Raw genomic sequence first — 24,199 nt, 5'->3', positions numbered from 1 at the left:
TAGGTCACAGTTATGCAATAGTTTTAGGGTTTGCAAAGTACTTTTGTATTCATAATCTTCTTTGATTCTCACAGCCACCTTGTGAAGTAGAGGCTATTACTATAATCATTTTGTTGATAAAGAAACTGAGACTGAGAGGTTGTGTCTTGCTGAGTGTAACACAGTACCTGAGAGAGATTTTAATCAAAGTCCTTATGACTCTGGGTTCAGTACTCTACCAACTATACCATACTAACTTAAATCAGTAGTTGATAGGTCTTAATCTGGACATTTATGTTACTTCTTAATATTATGCCCAGGTTAACAATACAGTTAAAATTAATAGATTAATCATATGTATTTGAATCTTGTAAGTTGGAATCTGTCTTGACTTTCAGAACATTGTACATTTTCAAAGGTTTTAGTATTTATCGAAGTTAGCTATTTTATGAATATTGCGAGCTGAAAAGAAATTCATGCATTAGATGTGTACCTATAGATCAGATAACTTCCCCCATTTGTAAAAATATAAATACTACCTATTGGGTTTATTCTAGAACACAGAATATTATCAGAGATATTAAAACTGGAATTCCTCTCAACAGCCCTCTGCCTTCAGGCAGCTAAGATGCCATTAGCATTTTACAGGTGATGCCAATTAGTTATATGAGAAATTAACTGATTAGCCCAAGGTTAATAGGTGAGTTATAGTGTTATCCCAGATAATTTCTCTGATTTTTTTTTTATAATTTGAGGAGTTTGTAGGTTTATTGAAATATGCATTCAGACTTATTATATGAATAGAATATCATACTAATGGGAAATAATTTATTGTGACCTATTCCCTCAGGGCCCCTCTGTACATGATGTGGAGTATGGCCTATCTCTGATAGGTAAACCCGCCCTCCAAGCCCTTTTAGATCACAGCAACTTTTATGACCATATGGATCGAATGGTGAAGCTTTGTTACCTGGGGCGATACATGTTTGACTTGAATTGTTATGCAGCTGACATCACAGCAAGAAAGAGTGTAAATGGTAAGAATCTTTTCTTCAGTTTGAATGGAGGGGTACTGAGCCCGTAACTCATCCTCCTCAGTACTGTTGTCTTTAACAACACATCCTAAAAGCATTTGGTTTTATTATACTTAAGCATATCGAAAGTTTTAAAACCAGAGAGATCTTAGCCATAATACTGACATGGTGGAAGGTATATCTATATATCTCTTTGGCTGAAACTAAAGTAAATATATTTCTCACATTTCATGAGAATGGTTTCTATCCTGTTCACGAGTACTTTTAATTAGCATATAAACTTCTTTTTGAATTTTGTTCTCAGCTATTGAATAAAATTCATCTTCCTAAATTTGAAGGCTGTCTTTAGATTTATAACAAAGAATAAATTAATTTTTTTCCATATTTTTTGAATAAGGAAATAAATGACACCTCAGAAAGTTCTGAAAAGTTATACTGTTGGAGTAAAGAACTTTGTGAAATGTGCCATTTTTTGGATAACATGGAGGGTGCCTATTAGTGCAAATTTTTAAGAGCATCTCATTATAAATAATAGAAAAGAGAGGGAGTTTTTAGGAATAGCTAAACATTGCTTTAAGTTATGTTCTACTTTTCATACTTTAAGAAAAGTATAAATGATTAATATGCTAGAAAAAAGTTTCAAGAATAGACATTACTATTTTGTAGCTAAATGAAGTCTCTGGGTCTCGAGTCAAGATTTTAATGCTGCAAAGCCTTTTTCATTTAATAGATTCGGCAAGTTTCTGTAATGAACAGGTTTTCTGTGTTCATATGGTAGAGCTATAAAACTTATTTTGAGGCATTTTCATTTATTTTTGTTCCCTTCTGAGGAAACAGTGATTCAGTATAAAGTACATTGTAACTCTAAGTATTTAACCTTACTTAGATAAGTTATAGTGCTAGGCCTTCCACACAGTTAATAAATTCAGCTCCCAAGTAGCTATTATTCCTGTGTTGTTTGGGTTTGTCACAGCATTTCAGCACGTTTTTGCCACAAAATCTGCCAAAATAACAAATTAGGACTGAGGATCTGGCTTCTAGCACATCTGGAAAACTAATGTGCACAATCCCAGAGTATAGGATAGTTGCCTTCCCAGAAACAAAGATGAAAAATATCGGGGAATTTTAATCAACCTAGGTTATCATTAAAAAACAAAGGATTCCTTAAAAAGAAGTTTTAAATTAGAACAAAGAAGAAAGAGAATCTAAAAAGGTAGAAGGAAAGCCTGGTCTGTGTCATCCATTCATTTAAGAGTATTAAGTCCTGTCCTTAGCCTGAAGGAAGAATCCTTCTATTTGGAGGGGGAAGAGGACCACATTTGCCAGATAAATATAACAGAGTATGGAGAAGTAAGGACAGATTTGAGAGATGTGGAAGTAGAATTGACAAGACTTAGCAATTAGTTGTGTGTGGTGGAATAAGAGAGTGGATGTAGTCAAGAATGACTGAGGTTGTGAGCCCTGGTGACTGGAAGGTTGCTGAATATGAAGTGAGGAATCTAGGAAGAAGGGTGGGTTCAAGAGGAAAGGTAGTGATTTCTGTTTTGGACATCTTGAAATTGAGACACTTTGGAGTTATTCATTTGGAATGTAAGCGGTTGGCACACTGGATGTAGAGATCTGGGATTCCTAATCAAATCCATGGGAGGTGATGAGATTACTGAGAAAGACGTATCTATAGAGAAAAGAAGGCAGCCTTTGGTAGAGCTTTAGGGCACCTAAATTAGAAAGCTAAAGGGTAGAAGAATAGGACATGAGAGAAAGGGGAGGAGTCCTTGACCACTGAGCACTTGCAGCAAAGTAGTAGGTACAAGGCTTATACTATGAAGAGTTGGACACCTTTCTGGGTCAGAGTAGCTGCTGGTGCTGAGGAGACCAATCCAGTAAGGGTCAAAGGAAAAAATAGTAGTGATCGTTGTTGAGTCACTGCTGGGGAATAATGAGGAAAATATTTGTTCTCTAATAACAGAGAAATCTATTGTCTTTCCAGAGGATAGTTACCTGAAATTTGCTTAGGACCCTTTCAAGACTTGTCAGATGTAATGACCTCTAATCACTTCTGAGAGCATTTCTAAGAATTCTTAAGTCTTGCCATGAAATTGAAGACTCTAGGTGTATGGGTGATATTTTTAGCAGAAAGTTCATGAAATGTGCTAGGATTGAAACTCTTGGCTTCAAGTGTCTGTTCACAAAATGGATCTCATTAACTCCCATGAATTCAATGTATATGTGTAACAAGTGAGGCAAACTATAAATTCTGATTCAGTAAGGCAACTTTAACCTTCCAAGTATCACTGAGATTTGGATAGGATCCACAGGATTCCGAAAAGGTATACATTGTTTAAAGGTAAGTGGAGTCAGTAACATTATTTGTGAAACAGATATGCTGATATGAGGAAATGGAGGATTCAGAGGAGAGAGACAGGCAGAGAACTTTTGGATAAAGATCAGAAGAAGGAAAAACAAACAATGGTGTCAGACAGGATGTACTACAAGCCACTGGAACCGGGAATAGATCAGGAGGCTGTCAAACGTATCATATGCCTGACACAGAGACACGACATAGTATAGTATATGGGGGGACTTCAGTTATTGGAGTTCTCTTACTTTGCCAGAAAGAAAGCAACTATTCATTTTTTGGCTTCTCTTAATAATAATTTTATCCTCCAAAAGGTGAAAGAAGCAATGAGGGAAACTATTCATGGTTTTAATTCTGACTAACAAACAGCAACTAGTATTTGATCTGGGAAGGATGGGAACTTTAGGGGAGAAGGGAAATGACACCACTTTAGAATTTGTGATTGGAAACACAAACGAATGGAAAGCTGGTCATAGTCTAATTGGGAGATCATATTTCTGAGGGTTCATAGGGAAAGTAGGATCATAGAGACTAAAATTCTACAAGGCAAAACATCTCAGAATTCTGTAGCATATATAAATGTTACACATATAGGAAGCAGCAAAATTGATATTTGAAATCAAATCCTTTGGTTTCAACGAATCAGTGATTTTCACGGAAAATTAATGATCACACGAAGATTAAACTCATTTTCCCTTTTTGACATTGGTACTAGACTGGTATGTTAAGGGAATGTGTCATGGGTTGAAGGAACTTGATATATTTAACTTAAAGCACCAGAAATTTGGAAACTACTTTTGAATTTTCAAAGGAGCATCATTCCAGAAAGCGAACAGACTTCTTCTACTTGACCCCAGAGGGCAAAATTAGTAATAATGAGTAGTATTTCCAGAGAGGCAGATTTTGGCTTGATGCTGGGAAAATTTATCTGGCAACTAGAGCTTTACAAAAGTGGAATGGGGCAATCTTGGGAAGTTGTGGGTTTCCCTTCATTATAGGTCTTTAGCAAAAGGTAAATCTTTGAGGGGAATAGTGAAGAGGGGATTCTCTGTCAGGTACAAATTAGACTTAGCCTTGAAGATACCTTCTACCTCTTAAATTTGGTGATTCTGTTTTTTCCATATTTGTTGTATTCATTCTAACAGTTTGTGATGCAAAATTTCAGTGTTGCCTGTATGTATTCTTATTCTAAATTGTTAATAGTTATCGCTTACTTATGTGCATGCAGTCTTTTAACAGGCTTCTATATAAAAACTGTTCAAAGAAAGGTCATATTGCCAGCTCACATTCTGAGATAGTTGTTGTACACAGCACAAAGCAAGCATGAAAGACTGACCACCGAGCACCTACTTTATTGCACAGTATTTTGATGAAGCATAAAAGATGTAAAAATTGGTTTTGCAACTATATTGACTATCAGTTGCTTAAGAAAAACAATTTAAATGTCAATTCAGTGATATATTTATATTATACTTGAAGTTTACAGAATGTTTTTCTACAAATCTCATTTGATTTTCAGGCACTTTACATATGAATAAGTTTAGACTCAGAAGTCAAGCAACTTACCTAAAGTCACACAGGTAGTAAATGGTGGAGCCAAATCATAAATGAGATGCTCTGACTCCTAATCTTTTCTTTTTACTATGATATTAATTGAAGGAATTTTTTTTTCTTAGAGCTTTTAGAAAAAGCTTAGATGAAGGCCATAAAGGGAGGTGGGAGAAGAAGAAAGCTTATGCTGAAATGAAAGATTAATTTAATTGTATTCTGTTACACAAAGTAACCTTTTATAAAGGAGATTAGGAAGCCTTTTCATTAAGTAGCCTGCTCTGTGCCTTTAGTTTTCATGTTCACTTCAGATACTTGGTATAGTCTCTGTGGAATGTTATTTTGTGTTTGATATATTATGATAATAATTGTCCGACCACCCAGATGGTGGGTTGGCGTTGTTTTTGAGGTAAAGCGTGAATTCATCTGTAATTTAGTATAGGTCATCATCATCTGCTGCTTTCTTGCCATTTTACCAAATTTCTTACATGATTTAAAAGCAAAGCAAAACAAGGCCATTCCTGTAGTTGAACAAATTTCTCCGATTAATTTAGCAGCTTTTTCAGTCTTTAATTTTGAACATAAAGAAAATTTTACCTTTGTATATTTTATTTATATACTAGGATGCTTTCCTAGTCATAGTATTTATGATTTATAGGTATAGTTGTTTGGTCATTGTATAAACTGAATAATAAACAAGATGACTGAATCTTCCTTGCATATGTCATTCAATCCTCAAACACAATTATATGTTGCCAGCTACCTGAAGTAAACAAAATTAGTTAATTATTTCCTCTTGACATATTAGCTAACATAAACATCCTGCTTAGCTATTTGTTACTATAAATTTGATGGCATTTTTGTTGTTACTTATAAACAAATTTTTCTCATGGAAAGAATTAAGAGTATGTATTTTCAAAATATTAGTGTAATAATCTGAATAGAATCAATAATAATTTTACATTTACTACAGATTTTGATGACTCAGTTCGTTTTAGGAGAGAACAGCACAGTCCAACCAACCAGAGTCAAGGTCCAGGTTCTCCTTCAACAGTAGAGACAATGGTAAGTTCTAAAGTATTCGTAAATGCTCCCATTTTAACATATAAAGAAATTGCCAGTGACTCTGATTTTTCATGATTGGGTAGGGGAGATAAAGGAAATTGCACGCTATGCTTTTAAAAATTAACTTAAAGATAAAAATACTAATTTCAGTAAATATTTGGTTTTTTAAATAAGTTTATTTATTTTTAGTTTTTAACATTCGTTTCCATAAGATTTAAATTTTCTCCCCCTCCCCAAGATAGCATGCTATTTAATATAGCCTCTATATATACGTTCCTATTAAACATATTTTTACATTATCCATGTTGTAGAGAAGAATTAGCATGAATGAGAGGAATCATAAGAAAGAAACAAAACAAAACAAAACAAGACAAAAATAGTCTGCTCTGTATTCAGACTCTATAGTTCTTTTTCAGGATGTGTATGGTATTTTCCATCATGAGTCTTTTGGAATTGTTTTAGGTCCTTGCATTGCTGAGAAAGGCTGTCTATCAAAGTCAGTCATCACACGCAGTTGCTGTTACTGTGTACAACATTCTCCTAGTTCTGCTCACTTCACTTAGCATTAGTTCCTATAAGTCCTTCTCAGCTTTTCTGAAGTTTGTCTGTTCATCATTTCTTATAGCATAATAGTATTCCATTGCAGTCATATATCACAACTTGTTCAGTCATTCCTCAATTGATGGGTATCCCCTCAATTTCCAGCTCTTGACCACCACAAAAAGAGCTGCTATAAATATTTTTTTTTTGCTTTTTTTTGGGGGGGGGAGGGCAATTGGGGTTAACTGACTTGCCCAAGGTCACATGGCTAGTTTTTGTGTATGTCTGTGTTAAGTTGTCTGAGGCCGGATCCGAACCCAGGTCCTGTCTCCAGGGCCGGTGCTCTATTTACTGTGCCACCTAGCCGCCCCTACCTTTTTCCATTTTTATGATTTCTTTGGAATACAGCCCTAGAAGTGGTATTGCTGGGTGAAAGGGTATGCACATTTTTATAACCCTTTGGGCATAGTTTCAAATTGCTCTCCAGAATGGTTGCATCAGTTTACAACTCCACCAACAATGCATTAGTGTTCCAATTTTCCCACATCTTCTCTAACATCTATTATTTTCCTGTTTTGTCATATTAGCCAATCTGATAGGTTGTTGATCTGTGGTATCTCAGAGTTGTTTTGATTTGCATTTCTCTAATCAGTTGTGATTTAGAGCATTTTTTCATACGACAATAAATAGCTTTAATTTCTTCCTTGGAAAAATGACTGTTCATATCCTTTGACCACTTATCAACTGGGGAATAACTTGTATTCTTATAAATTTGACCCTGTTCTCTATATATTTTAGAAAAGAGACCTTTATCAGAGACATTTGTTGTAAAAATTCTTTCCTAGTTTTCTGCTTCTCTCCTAATCTTGGTTGCATTGTCTTTGACTGTGCAAAACCTTTTCAATTTAAAGTAATAAAAATTATCCATTTTGTATTTCATAATGTTTTCTATCTCTTGTTTAGTCATAAATTCCTCCATTCTCCACAAATCTGACAGATAAACTATTCCTTGCACCCCTATTTTGCTTATGATGTCAGCCTTTATATCTAAATTGTGTTCTCATTTGGACTTTATTTTGGTATACGATTCAACAAATTTTTTTTTTTTTGGCTTTTTGGAGGGGTGATTGGGGTTAAATGACTTGCCCAAGGTCACACAGGTAGTATTTTGTGTTTAGTGTCTGAGGCCGGATTTGAACTCGGGTCCTCCCAACTCCAGGGCCGGTGTTCTAGTCACTGTGCTCAACAAGTATTTAATGAAAAAATATTATGTACTTCACATTGTAGTAGTAACTTTGTTGACATTATACCAGAAAGATAAAAGTATTTTATTTATTAAGCACATATTGCATCAGGCACTATATGCAGAAGGAGAAAGGCGGGGCGGCTAGGTGGCGCAGTGAGTAAAGCGCCTGAGTAAAGCGCCGGCCCTGGAGCCCTGGAGTTCGGTTCCGGCCTGAGACACTTAACATCCACACAAAAATACTAGCCGTGTAACCTTGGGCAAGTTACTTAACCCCAATTGCCCTCCAAAAGGCAAAAAAAAAAAAAAGAATGGCAAAAATAGTCACTTCACTCAGAGTTCCCAATCTAATGGATGAGACAATATGCAAATAACTGTGTACAAATACGATACAGTATATATTGGATATAATCTCAGAGTGATGGCAGTAGCATCAAGGGGATTTGAGAAAGGCTTCTTGAAGAAGATGTGATTTTAGCTGAGACTTGAAGGAAGTCAGGGAAGCTAGGTGTTAGTGATGAAAACTTAAAATATAGTTGGGAAATAATTGATTGATTAATTGATTTAATCAAGGGAAAAATCTCATTAAACAAATAATAAGACAGTAAATGAGTTTGTATAGGTCCTAAATAATACTTGTACTCAGAGGAGAGCATGCTGGTAGATTGGATAACATATTTAACTAATTTACTCTTAAATACACATGCACACATACACACACACACAATTTTTCAGGAGTAGGAACTTGGTCTTACAAATTTTATCTCCCACATAATACACAATCAGTTTGTTCCTTGATCATATTTCTTTTAGGGATATTTTACTCAAAACCATTATGCATGAACTATCTTTCATAGTGCATTGAATAGCATAGAATAAAAAACTTTCTGTAAAAGGTCTTGTTATATTCATGTATCTATTTCTTTATATAATTATTCTTTGTAATTAAAATGTGCATTTAATATATTAGCATATTTTCAAATTATGTTTGGAAGTAAATTGATCCTTTTTTTTTTCTAAAGAATAGATTAACTAGTGTTAGAAGAGTGTGTTGGGTTAGCATGTTAACAAACTTTAGAAAGTACATGGTAATCAATTTTTTTAGTTATTTTTAGGAACACTGATATATAGTAGCTTGGTTCATTTATCTGCTGAAAATCACATTTGCCAGAAAGTAGTCAAAATGAAAATTAGCATAATAGTTATACATTTTACTGTGTTGGAAAAGAAGAATTTAATTTCTAGTAGTGACTATTGTTTGGTCACTGTAAACTTAGGTTTTCTTGTTATTTCTTTACAAAGGTAAAGTTTCATTTTAGAAGTATTTTTTGAAATTGATTAAAAGTTAATAGTTTCAGATAAAATTTTTGAAAAGATGTGGACCTTTACTCAGAAAAGTAAGTTACTTTCAATCCACTAGATGTCGTACTTTCACCACTTTGTCAGAGAATGTTGGTCTGAGTATTCTTCATAGGATAAAAGTTTCAAGGCATAATTCTGGCACTAGTTCTGTTAAGATACTATCAGGACAAATACAAATTTTCACATCTAATGAAATGGTTACAGTTATTTTAGAAAATTTTGAGCAACCTGGTGCGGTAGTATTTTTGTCATTTTGAGTAACTTTAATGTTGTTACATTGTTCTTTGTAAATAAAAATTTAAAAAGTAGTAATGTACTTTAATAAACCCATAGTAGGTGATCCAGACCTGTAATTTGATCACTATGGGAACTCCTGGTATGGAAGCTGTCTTGATGCACCTCAGCAGCTCATCTGTAACTTACTGTCTTAAAGAGTTACTCTAGGGCACTGAAAGGTTAAATAACTCATCCATGGTAATATAGCTAGTACTAGCCAGAGGCAGGACTTTGAATCTAAATGTAAGAATTCACATTGCTCTCTATTCAATTATATATTATTAGAACTATGGAAAGTACTATGATATAGTAGATAGAAAGTTAGACTTGAAGTCAGGAAACCTTGAATCTGGGTTGAAGTCCCACCTTTGACATATACGAGCTTATTAACCCCAGACAAGTCACTTAATCTCTCAATGTCTTCCGCAACTTTCTGACCCAGAGAACGTACCAATCCATGTCGGTAGAGGGAGTTTTCTTACATATACTATAGAGAAGCACAGTGGATAAATAAATCTCTGGCATTAGAGCTAAGAAGAACTGAATTAAATCGGGTCTCAGACACTTACTAGCCACGTGACCTTGGGCAAGTCACATAACCTCTGCCTCGGTTTCCTCAACTGTAAAATAGGGATAAAATAGCACCTGCCTTCCAGGGTTGTAAGGATCAAAAAAGATAATAATTGTAAAGCACTTAGTACAGTGACTAGAACATTGTCAGTACATGATAAATTCTTATTCTCTCCCTCCCATCCCCCTGAACCAGTTAAATTACAAATTATAGTCCTGGTTTCCTATTTGTAGACTACGCTTCTTGCTGTGTAGCCTGTCAAGAGTTTTTGAATCCTGATTCTTGTAATCCCTCCCAGCTTTGGGCCATCTGCAAATTTGCGAAATATGACTTTATCCAAGTCATTGATGAAAATGTTCAGTATCACAAAGCCAAACCAGATCCCATGACCACAGCACCAAATTCCTTCCAAAATGCCATTAAATCATTAATGTCACCTCTTTGGGTCTGGCCACTCAACTAGTTCTGAATCCACCTAATTGTATTACTAGCTAGATTACTCCAAATCTGTCCATAGTGTCCACCAAAATGGCAAGGAAAGATTTCAAGAAGCACTTTTCTAAAGCTAGGCGAATTGTACCTGCAGCATTTCCTCGATCTAGCAGTCCAGTTAAACTTTGAAGTTAGTTTGTCCTGCCCTATTCTATATAAAGTCATTCTGCTTTTGTAGGAGCCTTACTTCCTACCCAGACTCGACTTGCCATTTAGTAGAAAGGGAAAACAAAAATTTGTCTTTTTTTATTATTCTCATCTCTCCTTTATATCTTATAGTGGTATAATTTTGAAACATTCAAGTCAGGGACAGTAATGTAGAAAACTAAATGTTAAGAGATCTGCCTTTTAGTCTTGCTTACTAATTCTTTGTGACCCTGGGCAGTCATATTTTCTTTCTGATATTCAGTTTCCTCATCTGAAAAATTATTGGGTTGGACCTAGTGTTTGCCTAAGGTACATTCTATGTCTAAAGTCCTTCTAGCCTATTGAGTTTAAAATGCGTTTTGATGGATAGACACTCCCTTACACAAATGATGCCCAAAGCCTCTCTCCAAATTGTAGTATAACATCATAATGTTCTTCTAGAGAGGATCTCATTTTAAAAAAATCAACATTTCTTTTTTTTTTCCTGTGCATCTATATGGTATATATGTGAAATGATTACATTATATAATAATATAAATAATGTATAAATAATTCTATTACATAACTTACTTGAAGTAATAATTCTAAATTTGTTTGAAAGAAATGTCACAACTCCCTGAGATTCAGAGAAAGAGAATTCATTTGTAAATACTAATATTTGAAACTCAAAGTAACTGTAGGATTTCTTCCTACCCTATATTTTCCACTATTAGTCAAATAGGAACACTTTTTATACCTTCTGTTTACCACATCTCACATTCAGTTGTTACATAATTCATCAGGACACCAAACCTGCTTTTGATAGGGAGGATGAAAAATGTTATAGCATCACTTTATCAAAGAAATATCCAATATACACCATTACCACCCAATGTGGAATATCATATATCTAATGAGATCTTTTTATTCCCCCTAAGAAGGCAAAATACTGTGAAAAAAATTTTTTTCTGTTGTATGCATTTTGTCTAAATAGCAGAAAACTTCTGTTTTTAACTCCAGTCTTTGAGAAACTATAGACAGCTTTGCTATTGACCATTATTACTAAAAGATTTCAACTGTATACTTTTACACCCAATTTAAATTTTTATTGATTTTTGCTTATCCAAATTCTTTTTTTTGATTCAAGTTGTTGACTATACAGAAAAGGTTTAAAGGAAACCTTTGAAGCTGTCGAATCTCTATGCTACTGTACCAAAAAAGTTTATAAACTTTTCATCAGTTTTTATAATAGAATTAAAATTAGAAGCTTTGTTGGGCAAATGCTTTAAATAGCCATGCTTTGTCTTCACCACTAATGAACCATCTTTGGCATGTATAAGATGCTAAGGCTAAAAGTGATGTGCCACATTTTGATTAAAGGCAAAGTGTCAATTTTATTCAGCTTATCAAGGCAAGGGAAGCCACATTTCTTATGCATATATAATATAGTATATTTGAAAATAAGTTCAGGTTAGGTCAGAATATTATTGCTTTTAAACAAAGGCCATTTTAAAACCTACAAGGCAAAAAGTAGATGCCAAATAATAATTAATATGAGAGTCACTGCCATGGTCTTTTATGTCTCTAACAAGCAGGCTGTGAATCGGGAAGACCCAGTTCAAGTCTTGTTTCTTATATATGATGGTATTACAATTCTTGGCAAGTCACTTAACCTCTTGATGCCTTCGGCCAATCTCTAAGACTAGAAGTTGCTAGATGGTGCTGATTTGTACTGGTAGAGGGAGTTTCCTCATCCTGAGTTCCTTTTACCAATTAAATCACAAATATTTTACAAAAGCATACCACTTAAAATAAATGACAAAAGAGAAAAGAGAATAAAGGGTAACTTTGCACCAGAATGTTATTTTTAATCTTAAAGCAAAAGAAATCAACAGATTCCCATTTCTCCATGTTTATTTTACTTCACTGTTTAAGTAACTTTAAAAATATTTGAAGCTATATGGTTAAGGTGACCAATGATTATTTCCTGTAACATAGGAAATACTTTACCTTTTTGGTGTTCCATAATAGATTCTCTGAGCCATGATTTCCTCATAGTATGTTCCTACCAGTGACACAGATCACGGCTTCTCGTGCCTTTACATCCTGTGTGGCTCTTATTTATATCCTTCTATAGGAGATTTACTTAATGGGCTTGGAAGCTTCCTTACGTTCTGATTTTGTGAAGATACTAATGGAGCATGACGTCTGTCTCTAACTTTTCTCTTTCTGTCAAGTGTACTGCCATTCCTCCATACAACTTCACAACCTATAATTCATCCTTGACTGTTTTCAATTACCTTTCACCCATATCTAATCATGTGCCAAGTCTTATCAACTCTACCTCCTCTTTGACTTTTACACGCATCCTTTTCTCTCCACTTAGACCACAACTATTCTAGTTTGTTCTCTCATCAACTCTCGACTATGTTCTTTTTGGACTCCCTCACCCAGCTTCTCCACTTTTCATTTCCTCCTACATATAGCCACCAAATTGATATTCCAAAAGTCTAACCATATCACTGTGCTACATAACAAGAATCATCAATGGTTCTTATTTCCTCAAACCTAAAATATGCCTTCCTCTCTTCAGCATTTAAGGCCTTTTGCAATTTTTCTCCTCCCTGCCTTTCTAGAATGATTGCAAAATAATAGCATATGTGCACGTTTGTATGTGTCTATATATCACACCAGCCCAGGAAAGTAGGTGCTATTCTTATATCTGTTTTACAGAGGAGAAAACTGAGGTTGGTTAATTAACTTACCCAGGGTCACATAACAAATAAATGTGTGAGGTGAGATTCAAACTTCAGTTTCTTAATTTCGAGTCCAGTGCTTTCTCTACTATATCACCTAGCTGCCTATACATATTTCATGCTTCTCTTACTCCCTCCTTCCCCAGTTCTCCATTTTCCCTTCCATGTGCCATTCAGTCTGGCTATAAATTATATTTCATCTTTCTTTCATCTTTGTTCAGGTTGTCCATGGGTATTGGGAGTGTTTGCCCTCTTCATCTCTTCCTCTTATAATCTCTTTATTGTATTGTTTGTTTAGTCATTTCAGTTGTTTCTGACTTCATGACCCCATTTGGGATTTTGTTGGCAAAGGTATTGAAGTGGTTTGCCATTTCCTTCTATTCATTTTATAAGTGAGGAATGTAGGCAAACAGTGTTGAGTGACTTATACAGGGTCACACAGCTAGTAAGTGTCTGAGACCAGTTTGAAATCAGGAAGATGAGTCTTCCTGACTTCAGACCTGGCACTCTATCCACTGTGCCACCTAGCTGCCCCAGGTTTCCCCAAAGCCTAGCTCAGTTGCCACCTTGGACTTGAGACTTTTCCTGTGTTCCATGTGCAGCTCCTGCATGTGGAGCCACACATCTTACCCTCTGTCCCCTGCCCTGGGATGTCAAAAGCCTGTCCAAGGAGATATGGAGAATATTTGGTAAACATATTATTCTGTTGATATAATCCAATAGTAGTAGTATTAGTGCAAAAAAATTGCTGTTAGGAACTATTGACAGATTTTTTTTTTAATTAACCTGACAATAAACTTATATTAAATGTCTGCCATGTTCCAGGCATAGTGCAAAAGCACTAGGGACACAAAGAATGGCAGAAGACAGTTTTTGCCCTCTAGGAGCTCACAATCTAACAGGGGAGATGATACAAATAATTATTTACAAATAAGCTAAGTACAGAATAAATATAGAATAATCAACAGAGGGAAGGCACCGGAATGGAGAGATAAAGAAAGGCTTCCTATAGAAGGTGAGATTTTATCTAGAACTTGAAGAGAAGCCAGGAGGTAGAGCTGAGGAGGGTGAGCATTCTAGACAATGGAGGACAGCCAGAGAAAATGGTAAGAGACGGAAGATGGAATATTTTGTTCAAGGAACAGCAAGGAAGCCAGTATCACTGGTTTGAAGAATATGTGGGGAGGGGGGAAATGTAAGGTATAAGAAGACTGGAAAGGTATGTTTGTCGGGGGATGGTGCTAGGCAATGAAGGACTTGGAATGTCAAGTAGAATTTGATATTCAGCCTTCGAGGTGATAGAATGCCAGTATAATTTATTGAGGAGGGAGAAGTGGGTTACATGGTTGGACCTACACATTAGGGAAATCACTTTGATAGCTGAGTAGAGAATGAACTTCCATGGGGAGAGACTTATGGCAGGCTGACCAATTGCCAGACAGCTCACATTATTCCAGGCAGGAAAATCCATGGAATTGATAAAGATAAAAAATTATCCTCAGGCCTGAGTTGTCCACAGTGATAATGACAGATTTGTGAAAGGGGGAGCAGAAGGTGCTAAGCACCACAAAGTTTTTACAGCATTCATAAGCACAAATCAATTGTTATACTTTGTGAGATCTTTGCCCAACAACTTGATGCTCGACAAGATGAACTGAACCACATAAATATTGATATTTTCACCATAAATAAAACTAGAAGATATAAAAAAAATGGCAGCTAAATGAAAAGATGCCTCAGAATTTCCATTGGGAGCAGAATAAAGGAACTGATTTTATTGTGCAAAAATAAATATGATTTCATAGTACATTTGGTCATCTTGCCTTTGGGTACTTAAGACAGGCAGAAACAAAAATATAATGAGAATATAATGGCATATATAAACTCTAGTATGAACTTAGTAAATGTTTGATGAATAAAATTGAATTTTTCCACCCTCCACTGTCCAGACATTGGGCAGCATTATTTTATACCTTGTCATATTCTTTTTCTTCTTTTTTAAACCTTGAAATCCTCTTTCACGAATGTATTCTCTCCAATAGTTTGGAAAGTGGATAGGTGTTCTCTATCTCTTCAACATTCTCTCTTTCTAGAAGGCCAAACATCATCTCCCAATTCAGATCACAGAATTGTTCCTCTTTCAAATCCAAATTGCTGGAAGTGAGATTCCCTGGCCCTCTGTTCTTAGCTTTTATGACTTAATGCAAGTAGTGTGAGTCAGGCTCAGTGATATATAAATTATAGATTCTCTTCCTTGTCCTTTTGTGAAAAGTGGAACAATAACAATTGCACTTCTCAAGTCCTGAAATGTCTTTCTAATTCTCCAAAGAATGAAGTGATGGTGTGCTTCTCTGCAGAGGTGGGGAAATACGGGTATGAAGCATTGCTTAAAATGTTAGGCTTTTTTGATGTATTGGTTAGTTTTGTTTAGCAGGGTTTTTTCTCCCCCCACCTTCACCCCCTTTTTTATACTTTGTTATCCAACAGGGTGGAATCTGAAGAGGGACACATGGATACTTCCAAAAATGTAGATGATGTAAAATAAAAGATGGTAATAAAAATTTATTTGTTTAAAAGAATGAGGTGACAACAATCCTAGTCAGTGACTCAGCAGTCATATCTACCAACTTTTTCAATAACCTGAAATGTGTTTCATCTGGGTCTAGAGACTTGATCTTAGCAAGGGCAGCTAAGTATTCTCTTCTCTGTCCCTTATGATCTTAGGTATTAATTCTTTACTATTCATCTTTATTCTATAATTTCTAATCCAACAATCATTCAGCCTTTCTGAGAAAATATGGGGGACAATAAGAGTATTGAGTTGCTAGCTAGATCTCTCTGCCACCTGTTTTTATTGTCCCATTTACCTCAAGCAGTAGACCTAAACCTTCTTTGATTTTCTATTTAAAACGTTTTACAACCGAACTCCATACTATCTCTCCAACCTCATTACACAGCTCTCCTTTGTGCACTCATTGGTCTAGCTATATCGACTTTCTTGTGTCGCTTATGTGTTATACACCATCTCTGATTTTTATGACTTTGCACTGACTGTTGCCTGCACATGCCATGTTTACCCTCCTTACCTCTCCCTTTTGGAATGCCTGGGTTCCTTCAAGACAGCTTGAGCACCACTTTCTGCATGAGCCTTTCTTGGTCCCACCAGCCTCTGGTATCATCTCTTCTAAGCCTTTCATGTCTGCTTTGTGCCTTTTGTGAATGTTTGAGTATAAATTCCTTGAGTTGAGAATTGCTTCTTGTTTGTCTTTTTATGCCCAGCTCCTAGCACAGTGCCTAAAACAAGGTAAACAAAGGAAATTCTTATTGATTGATTCCACTTTTTTCCATTGTTGGTTTTAAAAAACAAGCAGCTTTTTAAAGCTTAGTTTTCATTGCTAGTTACAACTCATTCTGGTCTTAAGCTCCTTTGAAACTCTTGTGCCACGCTTTTGTAGCCATTTTTGGTTATATCTGTTACTGCTTCTCTCTTCTCTGTATTTCTTTTTTCAGCGTGTTGGTTGATGGATTTTGTGTGTCCACATCTGGTGGCTTCAGACAACTCCCCCTTTTCCTTGGAATTTTCTCTTTGTTTATTTAGTGTTTCATGTTTGAAAGCTTCCCATCTCCCTTAGGTTGACTTTCCCAGTAGAATTTTTAATTCCTGGGGCCCTACCAGTCTTTCTCTGAATGCTTTGAAAACTGCTTTCCAAAAATTTGTGTGGCCTGAATTTTCTCTCCTCTATTCTCAGTTTTAATGATCAAAAGCTACTTTCTGCCATTAAAAAAAACTAATTTAAAAAGTTACATTGATTTTTTTTTGTTTTTTTGTATCACTCCCATGGCCCATTACTTTATCATCCCCAACCACTCTATAGATCCTTCTCTTATAATGAAAAAAAAAAATTAAAGCAAATGGATACAGGCGTCGTGTGTGAAAGAGTGTCCAGGATTCTGTAGCTGTAGTCCACCGTCTGTTTTCCAAGAAGAACATTGTTCCTTCTGCTTGGGATGCCCTCTACTCCTTATTTACCTACTGAAATCCAGTTTAGTTCAAATGTCACTTCTGTTTACTAGATACTAATGATTGGAAAATACCTTTTTTAAAATATTGAATGCTTCATTGTTAAAAATTACTTTATAGCTTAAATAATTCGTTTTATTATTGAGCACAAAAAGCATATTATTTTGAGAACTGAAGAAATATTTTGTTGATGGCAAAGTTTTTTAGATTCTCATTTTTCAGATGCTCTTCAACAAGGATTTACTTTCACTGACATTGATATTACATTTGTGCTAACTGAAGCAAGCCCCAGAACCCCGTTCCTCAACAAAATCCATGATTATTCAAAAGAGATTGACAGAATCATCTATGTATAATCAGTATCAGTCTTGCCAGTTCTGCTTCTACATCATCTCGCACATTTACATTTTTCTTTTCTGCGTTATAAACATCTAGTTGAGGCTCTCTTTACCTCATGCCCACACTGTTGAAGTAGTCTTCTAACTGGTATCACTGCCTCTAGTCCCTCCCTCTCCTTGCCAATATGTTCTCTGTATCTGAAGTGTTAAACACTCTGCCTATGGGCCAGAGTGTGGTCTGAATTAGATTAAAATGTAATTGAGAATTACTTAGCAAAATAAGTAAAAATTCAATAAAACCTAGACAATGTTAATATGTGGTTTTCCAAGTTAGTATATTGCCTGTAGGGATCTTTATGTATGATATAATGTCTCCCATTTTTATTTGAGTGTGACTTTGGATAGTATCTTTCTGTAAATCAACCACAGTGAGTCTTCTCAACAAGCTGGGGTCTTCCTCTATCTGATCTATTGACTTTGTGTGGACACTGAAATATTTATACAGTTTATTGGTCATTTCTTGCTACATAACCAGCCCATTTCTTTTTCCAATCATACTTCATTCATTATACTCTGTAGCCTATTCAACTGAACCCACCCCTTTCCATATCTTTTGGTTGAGTTGCAGCTTTAGTTCTTTGAAGATTGTTGAATCCCATGATTTATAACCATGCAATGCTATGAGAATTTTTTCTTTGCAGAGGGTGCATAGGAGGTAAAAACCATGTTACATTAGTATAAGCAGTAGTCTTTAAACTTTTTGGACTGTGCATAATTATCATTAAAAACAAAAACTGGGGGCGGATAGGTGGCACAGTGAGTAAAGCACCTGGCCCCGGAGTCAGGAGGACCTGGGTTCGGATCCAGCTGCAGTCACTTAACACACACACACACACACACACACACACACACACACACACACAGACACACACACACACACACAACCTAGCTATGTCATCTAGGGCAAGTTACTTAACCCCAATTGCCCTCCAAAAGGCAAAAAACAAAAACTGAGGATGTATCTATATATATTTTGGTAAATTATGTATATATAGAATAGTATTGTACTATATATAGAACTATGTACTATGGAACACAGATAAAACTCACATTAAAAAGGATGAGAATAAAAGAAAATTTAAAAACATTTGTATTTAATCTACTTTCTTTTCTTTTGTGATAAGCTACAGAGTAGTAATGGATCCATTTACAATACGGTACAGTTTTGCAATATTCTAAAACGATGTAAACAGCATGTTGCCATCTGCAAAGAGGAAGAAGACCTTACCATAAGGGAATGCTGCTTCAGTTTGTATTCTGTGCTGTAATTTTTCATGATGGCAGAAAACCTTTGAGGAGCATATGTCCCTCCCTTTTATGAATGAATGAATGAGTGAGCAGGTGAGGGAAGAAGGGGAAAGAGCATTTATTCATTGGCAGGTAGATGGTGATGATTAGGGTATAAAGGCCATATTGATAGGGAAGATGGTAAGGCCTGGTGCTCCCATCTTACCAGATTGATAATTTTTGACTCTCAAGTGTACCCATGTACACTCTGCAGAATAAGTGGGTAGGGATTCTGGACGGACCCAGCCTACCATTATTGGGAAATGAAAATTGGACCTGAGAGTCTTAATGAAGGGAGGGTTTTGAGTTTTTTCCTACAGGGATAGAGAAGAGAGGTTAATGACCATTAAAAAAGGAACCAGAGGAGGGTAGACATTGACAGGAAGGCTACCGGAAAAGGTATCCTACTTGGTAACTATTTTTGCCTAGCAGCTAGGATGAGGTCTGGGAAGTACAGATTAGAGGAAGGGTGCCTCTGCTGGCTGTTGTGTTTACCCAGCTGTTTTGCCTGATATTATGATATGATATATATTGATAATAACAGGGCTGTAAAAAAAAAAAAGATTGTACTACATGGTCTCTGAGGTCCCTTTTAGTTCTAGAGTAGTGCTCTAATGTTTATTGTTACATCTTTTGAAGAATTTTATATGATTTTGATATAAATATGGAAGATAACTTGTTGGAGGCAAACCCTCTAGACAGAATTATAGAATTTAGGGTGAGCAGACATCCTGCTTCTGGTTGAAGACCTCCAATTAGGGAGAACCTATGTCCCACAAAGTCAACCTATTCTTCTCTTGAATAGTTCTAATTGTTAGGAAATCTTTGTTTATATCGAATGTGAATCAACTTCTGTGCAACTTCTACCCATTATTTCTGATCATTCACACTTGGTCCAGGAAGCGGTCTTCTGTACAACAGATTTCTGATACTTGATAACTAATATTAACCAAAACCTTCTTATTTCTAGGTCATTAAGCTCTAGTTCCTTCATCTGAACATCATATGAAATGTACATTTGACCCATAGTCTTATGTGTATTCTTATTTCAATTCTTAGTGCCCTTCTTAAACTGCAGTGTCCAGAAATTAATATAGACGAATAAATATTAGTCATCTTCATTGAGATGATAATTTAAAACCATAGGAGCTTGCCAATGATCCCATCAAAGAAAATCTATGAGCCATCTTCCCTTTAAGTAACAACGTTTTTGGGGGTGGTGGTGGTGGTCTGTTGTCAATGACAACAGTGATATGATGCAGTTCCTCTAGTAGTAAGTTTGCTTGGTCATTGGACAAGAATTCTGCACTTAGAACTCAAACATAAGACAAAGCCAAAATAGATACATGATTTAGGCATAAGGGATCATACATTTAGTAAATTAGGGGAGCATGGAATAGTTTTCTTTTCAGATTTATGGAAAAGGGAAGAATTTAGGACTAAACTATCTAGAGAGGATTATGAAATGTAAAATTGATAATTTTGATTATATCAAATTAAAAAGGTTTTACACAAACAAAACTAATGCAACCACATTTAGAAGGAAAGCAGAAAACTGGGGGGGAATTTTATATTAAGTTATCTCTAATAAAGGCCTCATAGAGAATTGCATCAAATTTGTAAGAATACAAATGTATAGAGAATTGCATCAAATTTATAAGAATATAAGTGATTCCCCAATTGATAAATGATCAAAGGATATGAACAAACAATTTTCAGATGAAGAAATTAAAGTTATCTGTAGGCATATGAAAAAATGCTCTAAATCACAATTGATTAGGAAAATGCTAATTAAAACAACTCTGAGGTACCACCTCACATCTATCAGATTGACTAATATCACAGAAAAGAAAAATTATAAATGTTGGAGGTGATATGGGAAAATTGGGACACTAATACACTGTTTGCAGAATTGTGAACTGATCTACCATTCTGGAGAGCAATTTGGAAATATGCCCAAAAGGCTATAAAACTGTGCATACCCTTTGACCCAGCAATACCACTACTAGTTATGTATCCCAAAGAGATTTTTTAAACAAAAGGGCAAAGGGCCTGTTTGTACAAGAGTGTTTTGTAGAAGCTTTTTTTATGGTGGCTAAGAATTTGAAATTGAGAGGATATCCGTCAGTTGAGGAATGACTGAACAAGTTGTGGCATATGATTGTATATTATTATGCTGTGTAAGAAATGACAAGCAGAATGATTTCAGAAAAACCCAGAAAGACTTACGTGAATTGATGGAGAGTATGAGCAGAACCAGGAAGACATTTCACACAACAATAGCAATATTGTATGATGAAGAACTGTGAATGACTTAGCTCTTCTCAGCAATACAATGATCCAAGACGGTCCCAAAGGACTCATGGTGAAAAGTGCTGTCTACCTCCAGAGAAAGAGCTGAGGGAGTCTGAAACAAACTGTTATACCATCTCTCTCTCTCTCTCGATTCAAGTTGTCTTCCACGAAAGACTAATGTGGAAAATATATTTGACATGATTCCATGTGTGTATAAAAGATTTCTTAACTTCTTAGAAAGGGGGAACTGAAGGCAGGGAGAGGGAGAATTTGGATCTCAAAACTTTAAAAAAATAAATGTTAAAAATTATGTTTACATGTAATTGGGGGGAAAGAAAGCAAACATAGGCTATTGCTAAGCTCACACTCATAAACTTTCCAGAATATTTAAACATATCAGAGATTGCCTTTTGCCGAGGTTGTCCTCAAGAACTCAGGTTAACCTCCATGCCACAGGGAGGCCGTACAAAGGACTTTAATGAAGTGGCAAATATGTATAATAAACTTGGCCTTGAACTGAACAAAAAGAGAATATGAGTTTTGATCACATTTTTTAAAAATTTGCACAGCTTTTAATTATCTGGAGCTGCTTGCTCCATCAAAACCCCATCTTTTAATTTTTTTGTCCATAATGTCTCTAGGGATAATATTATCCCTAATACTCTTTGTGATGAGATGTGCCTACAAATCATAGTAAATCCCACTGTCTCAGAGGAAGTGCAATCATGGGTGAAGCACAGGTCAGTTCAAAAATACTTAATGGCTGTAATAAGTACAGTGCAGCATGATGCTCATAAAATGATCAGAGGGATTAAAATATCTAAAACAACTCCTCCAGCACAGTGAGCAGATCCTCTTTAGAAGATTTATGGAAATTCATGGTTCTGAATGGCGATAGATGAGAAGACATGAAGAAATTGTTGTAGATGAATTTTGTTATTATATTTTCTAGTTCTATGAACTAATTTTTGGTAGTTTGATTCGTATAGCACTGAATAAGTAAATTAACTTAGGTGAATTGCCATTTTTATTATATTGATTCAGACAACCCATGAACAGTGAATATTTTTTGAGTTGTTTAGATCTGTATTTGTATGAGAAGCATTTGTAATTGTGTTCATATAGTCCCTAGTTTTGTCTTGGTAGGTAGACTCCAAGTATTTTATATCATTGGTAGTTATTTTAAATGTAATTTCTCTTTCTGTCTTTTCCTGCTGGGTTTTGTTGGTAGTATATAGAAATGCTGATGGGTTTATTTCATATCATGCAACTTTGCTAAAGTTCAGTGTTTCAATTTTAGTCTTTTAGTTGATTCTCTCATTGTCTCTAAGTATACCGTTGCATCATCTGCAACGAGTGAGTTTTGTTTCTGCGATGCCTATTTTATTCATCCAATTCTTTTTTCTTGTCATATTGCTGTAGCTAGCATTTTTAGTAAAATATTGAATAATAGTGGTGATTATGGAAGTCCTCACTTTGCTATGGAGCTTATTAGGAAGGCTTCAAGGCAGAATAATGATTGTTTTGGTTTTAGATAGATACTTTGTTATTGTTCAGTTGTTTTAGTTATGTCCAAATCTTTGTGAACCCATTTTTGCATTTTCTTTTCAAAGATACTGGAATGGTTTGCCATCTCCTTCTCTAGCTAATTTTTACAGATGAGGAACTGAGGCATATGGTGTTAAGTGATTTTTCCAGGCTGGATTTGAATACATGAAGATAATTCTTCTGGCTTCCAAACCTAGTGTTTTATTCACTGCACCACCTAGTTGCATGGATAGATATTACTTATCTTTTTAAGAAAGGCTCCATTGATTCCTATGTTTTTTGGTATTTTTTCCTAGGAATGGATCTTGTATTTTGTCAGAGGCTCTTTCTGCATCTGTTAATATAATCATATGACTTTTTTTTTTAAATTATTGATATGGGTCAATTATGCTGAGTTTTCCAAATGTTGAAACAGCCCTGCATTTCTGGTATAAATTCTACCTAGTCACATGTTTAATTTTTATGATATACTGCTGTAATCTCCTTGCTAGTGTTTTATTTAAAATTTGTGCATCAATGTTCCTTAAGGAAATGGTCCATAGTTTTCTTACTCTGTTTTTGCTCTCCCTGATATAAGTATCAAAACCATATTTCTGTCACAAAAGGAATTTGATCATATTCATTTGCCTATTTTTTCAAATAGTTTACATAATATTAGGATTAATACTTCTTTAAATGTTTGGTAGAATGCACTTGTAAATTTATCTGGTCTTGGAGAATTTTTTTTAGGGAGGTTATTGATAACTTGTTCAATTTCTTTTTCTACAACAAGTTTAATTATTCGATTTCCTTTTCTGTTAATTTGGGCAGTTTATATTTTTGTAGATATTCATCGATTTTAACAGATTATCAATTTTATTGACATATAATTGGGCAAAATAACTTAATAATTACTTTAATTTGATCTTCATTGATTATACATTCACCTTTTTCATTTTTGATACTAGTAATTTAGTTTTTTTCTTTTTTTTTAAATGAAATTAACCAATTGTTCATCTATTTTATGGGCTTTTTAATAAAACCAGCCCTTTGTTTTATTTATTAGTTCATTTTAAAAAACATTTTCAGTTTTATTAATCTCTCCTTTGATTTAATGGATTTCCAAATTAGTGTTTAGTAGAATTTTAATTTGTTCTTTTTCTAGTTTTTTAATCACATTCCCAATTCATTAATTTACTCTTTTTTCTCTTTTATTTATGTATGCATTTAGAAATCTAAATCTTCCCCTCTTGTTTATTCCACTTGCCCATTTCTAATTTTTAAGGAATTATTTTCTTCAGGAAGTTTTTGTACCTCTTT

General features: G+C 35.0%; 1 protein-coding gene across 4 annotated transcripts in view; it reads left to right on the top strand.

The window, feature by feature from the left end:
- RTTN (rotatin) overlaps window positions 1-24,199 on the top strand; it is a 180,690-nt gene that overhangs the window by 90,729 nt on the left and 65,762 nt on the right. For 3 of the 4 annotated variants that reach the window (XR_011169992.1, XM_069096895.1, XM_069096891.1), the window contains 2 exons: window positions 830-1,016; window positions 5,894-5,985. Coding sequence is in view for 3 of the 4 variants with exons in the window: in XM_069096895.1 (XP_068952996.1) it covers window positions 830-1,016; window positions 5,894-5,985 (279 nt within the window). In the remaining variant the exon portion in view is untranslated. The remainder of the gene's footprint in view (window positions 1-829; window positions 1,017-5,893; window positions 5,986-24,199) is intronic. The other variant, XM_069096892.1, reaches the window with a different exon arrangement.

Source organism: Petaurus breviceps, unplaced genomic scaffold (genome assembly GCF_028583685.1).
Source record: "Petaurus breviceps papuanus isolate PSGF00001 unplaced genomic scaffold, PetGlider_PUasm1.0 330, whole genome shotgun sequence".
Classification (NCBI taxonomy): Eukaryota; Metazoa; Chordata; class Mammalia; order Diprotodontia; family Petauridae; genus Petaurus; species Petaurus breviceps.
Note: the sequence above shows the minus strand (reverse complement) of the source record. Positions and strands in the feature narration are given on the sequence as shown.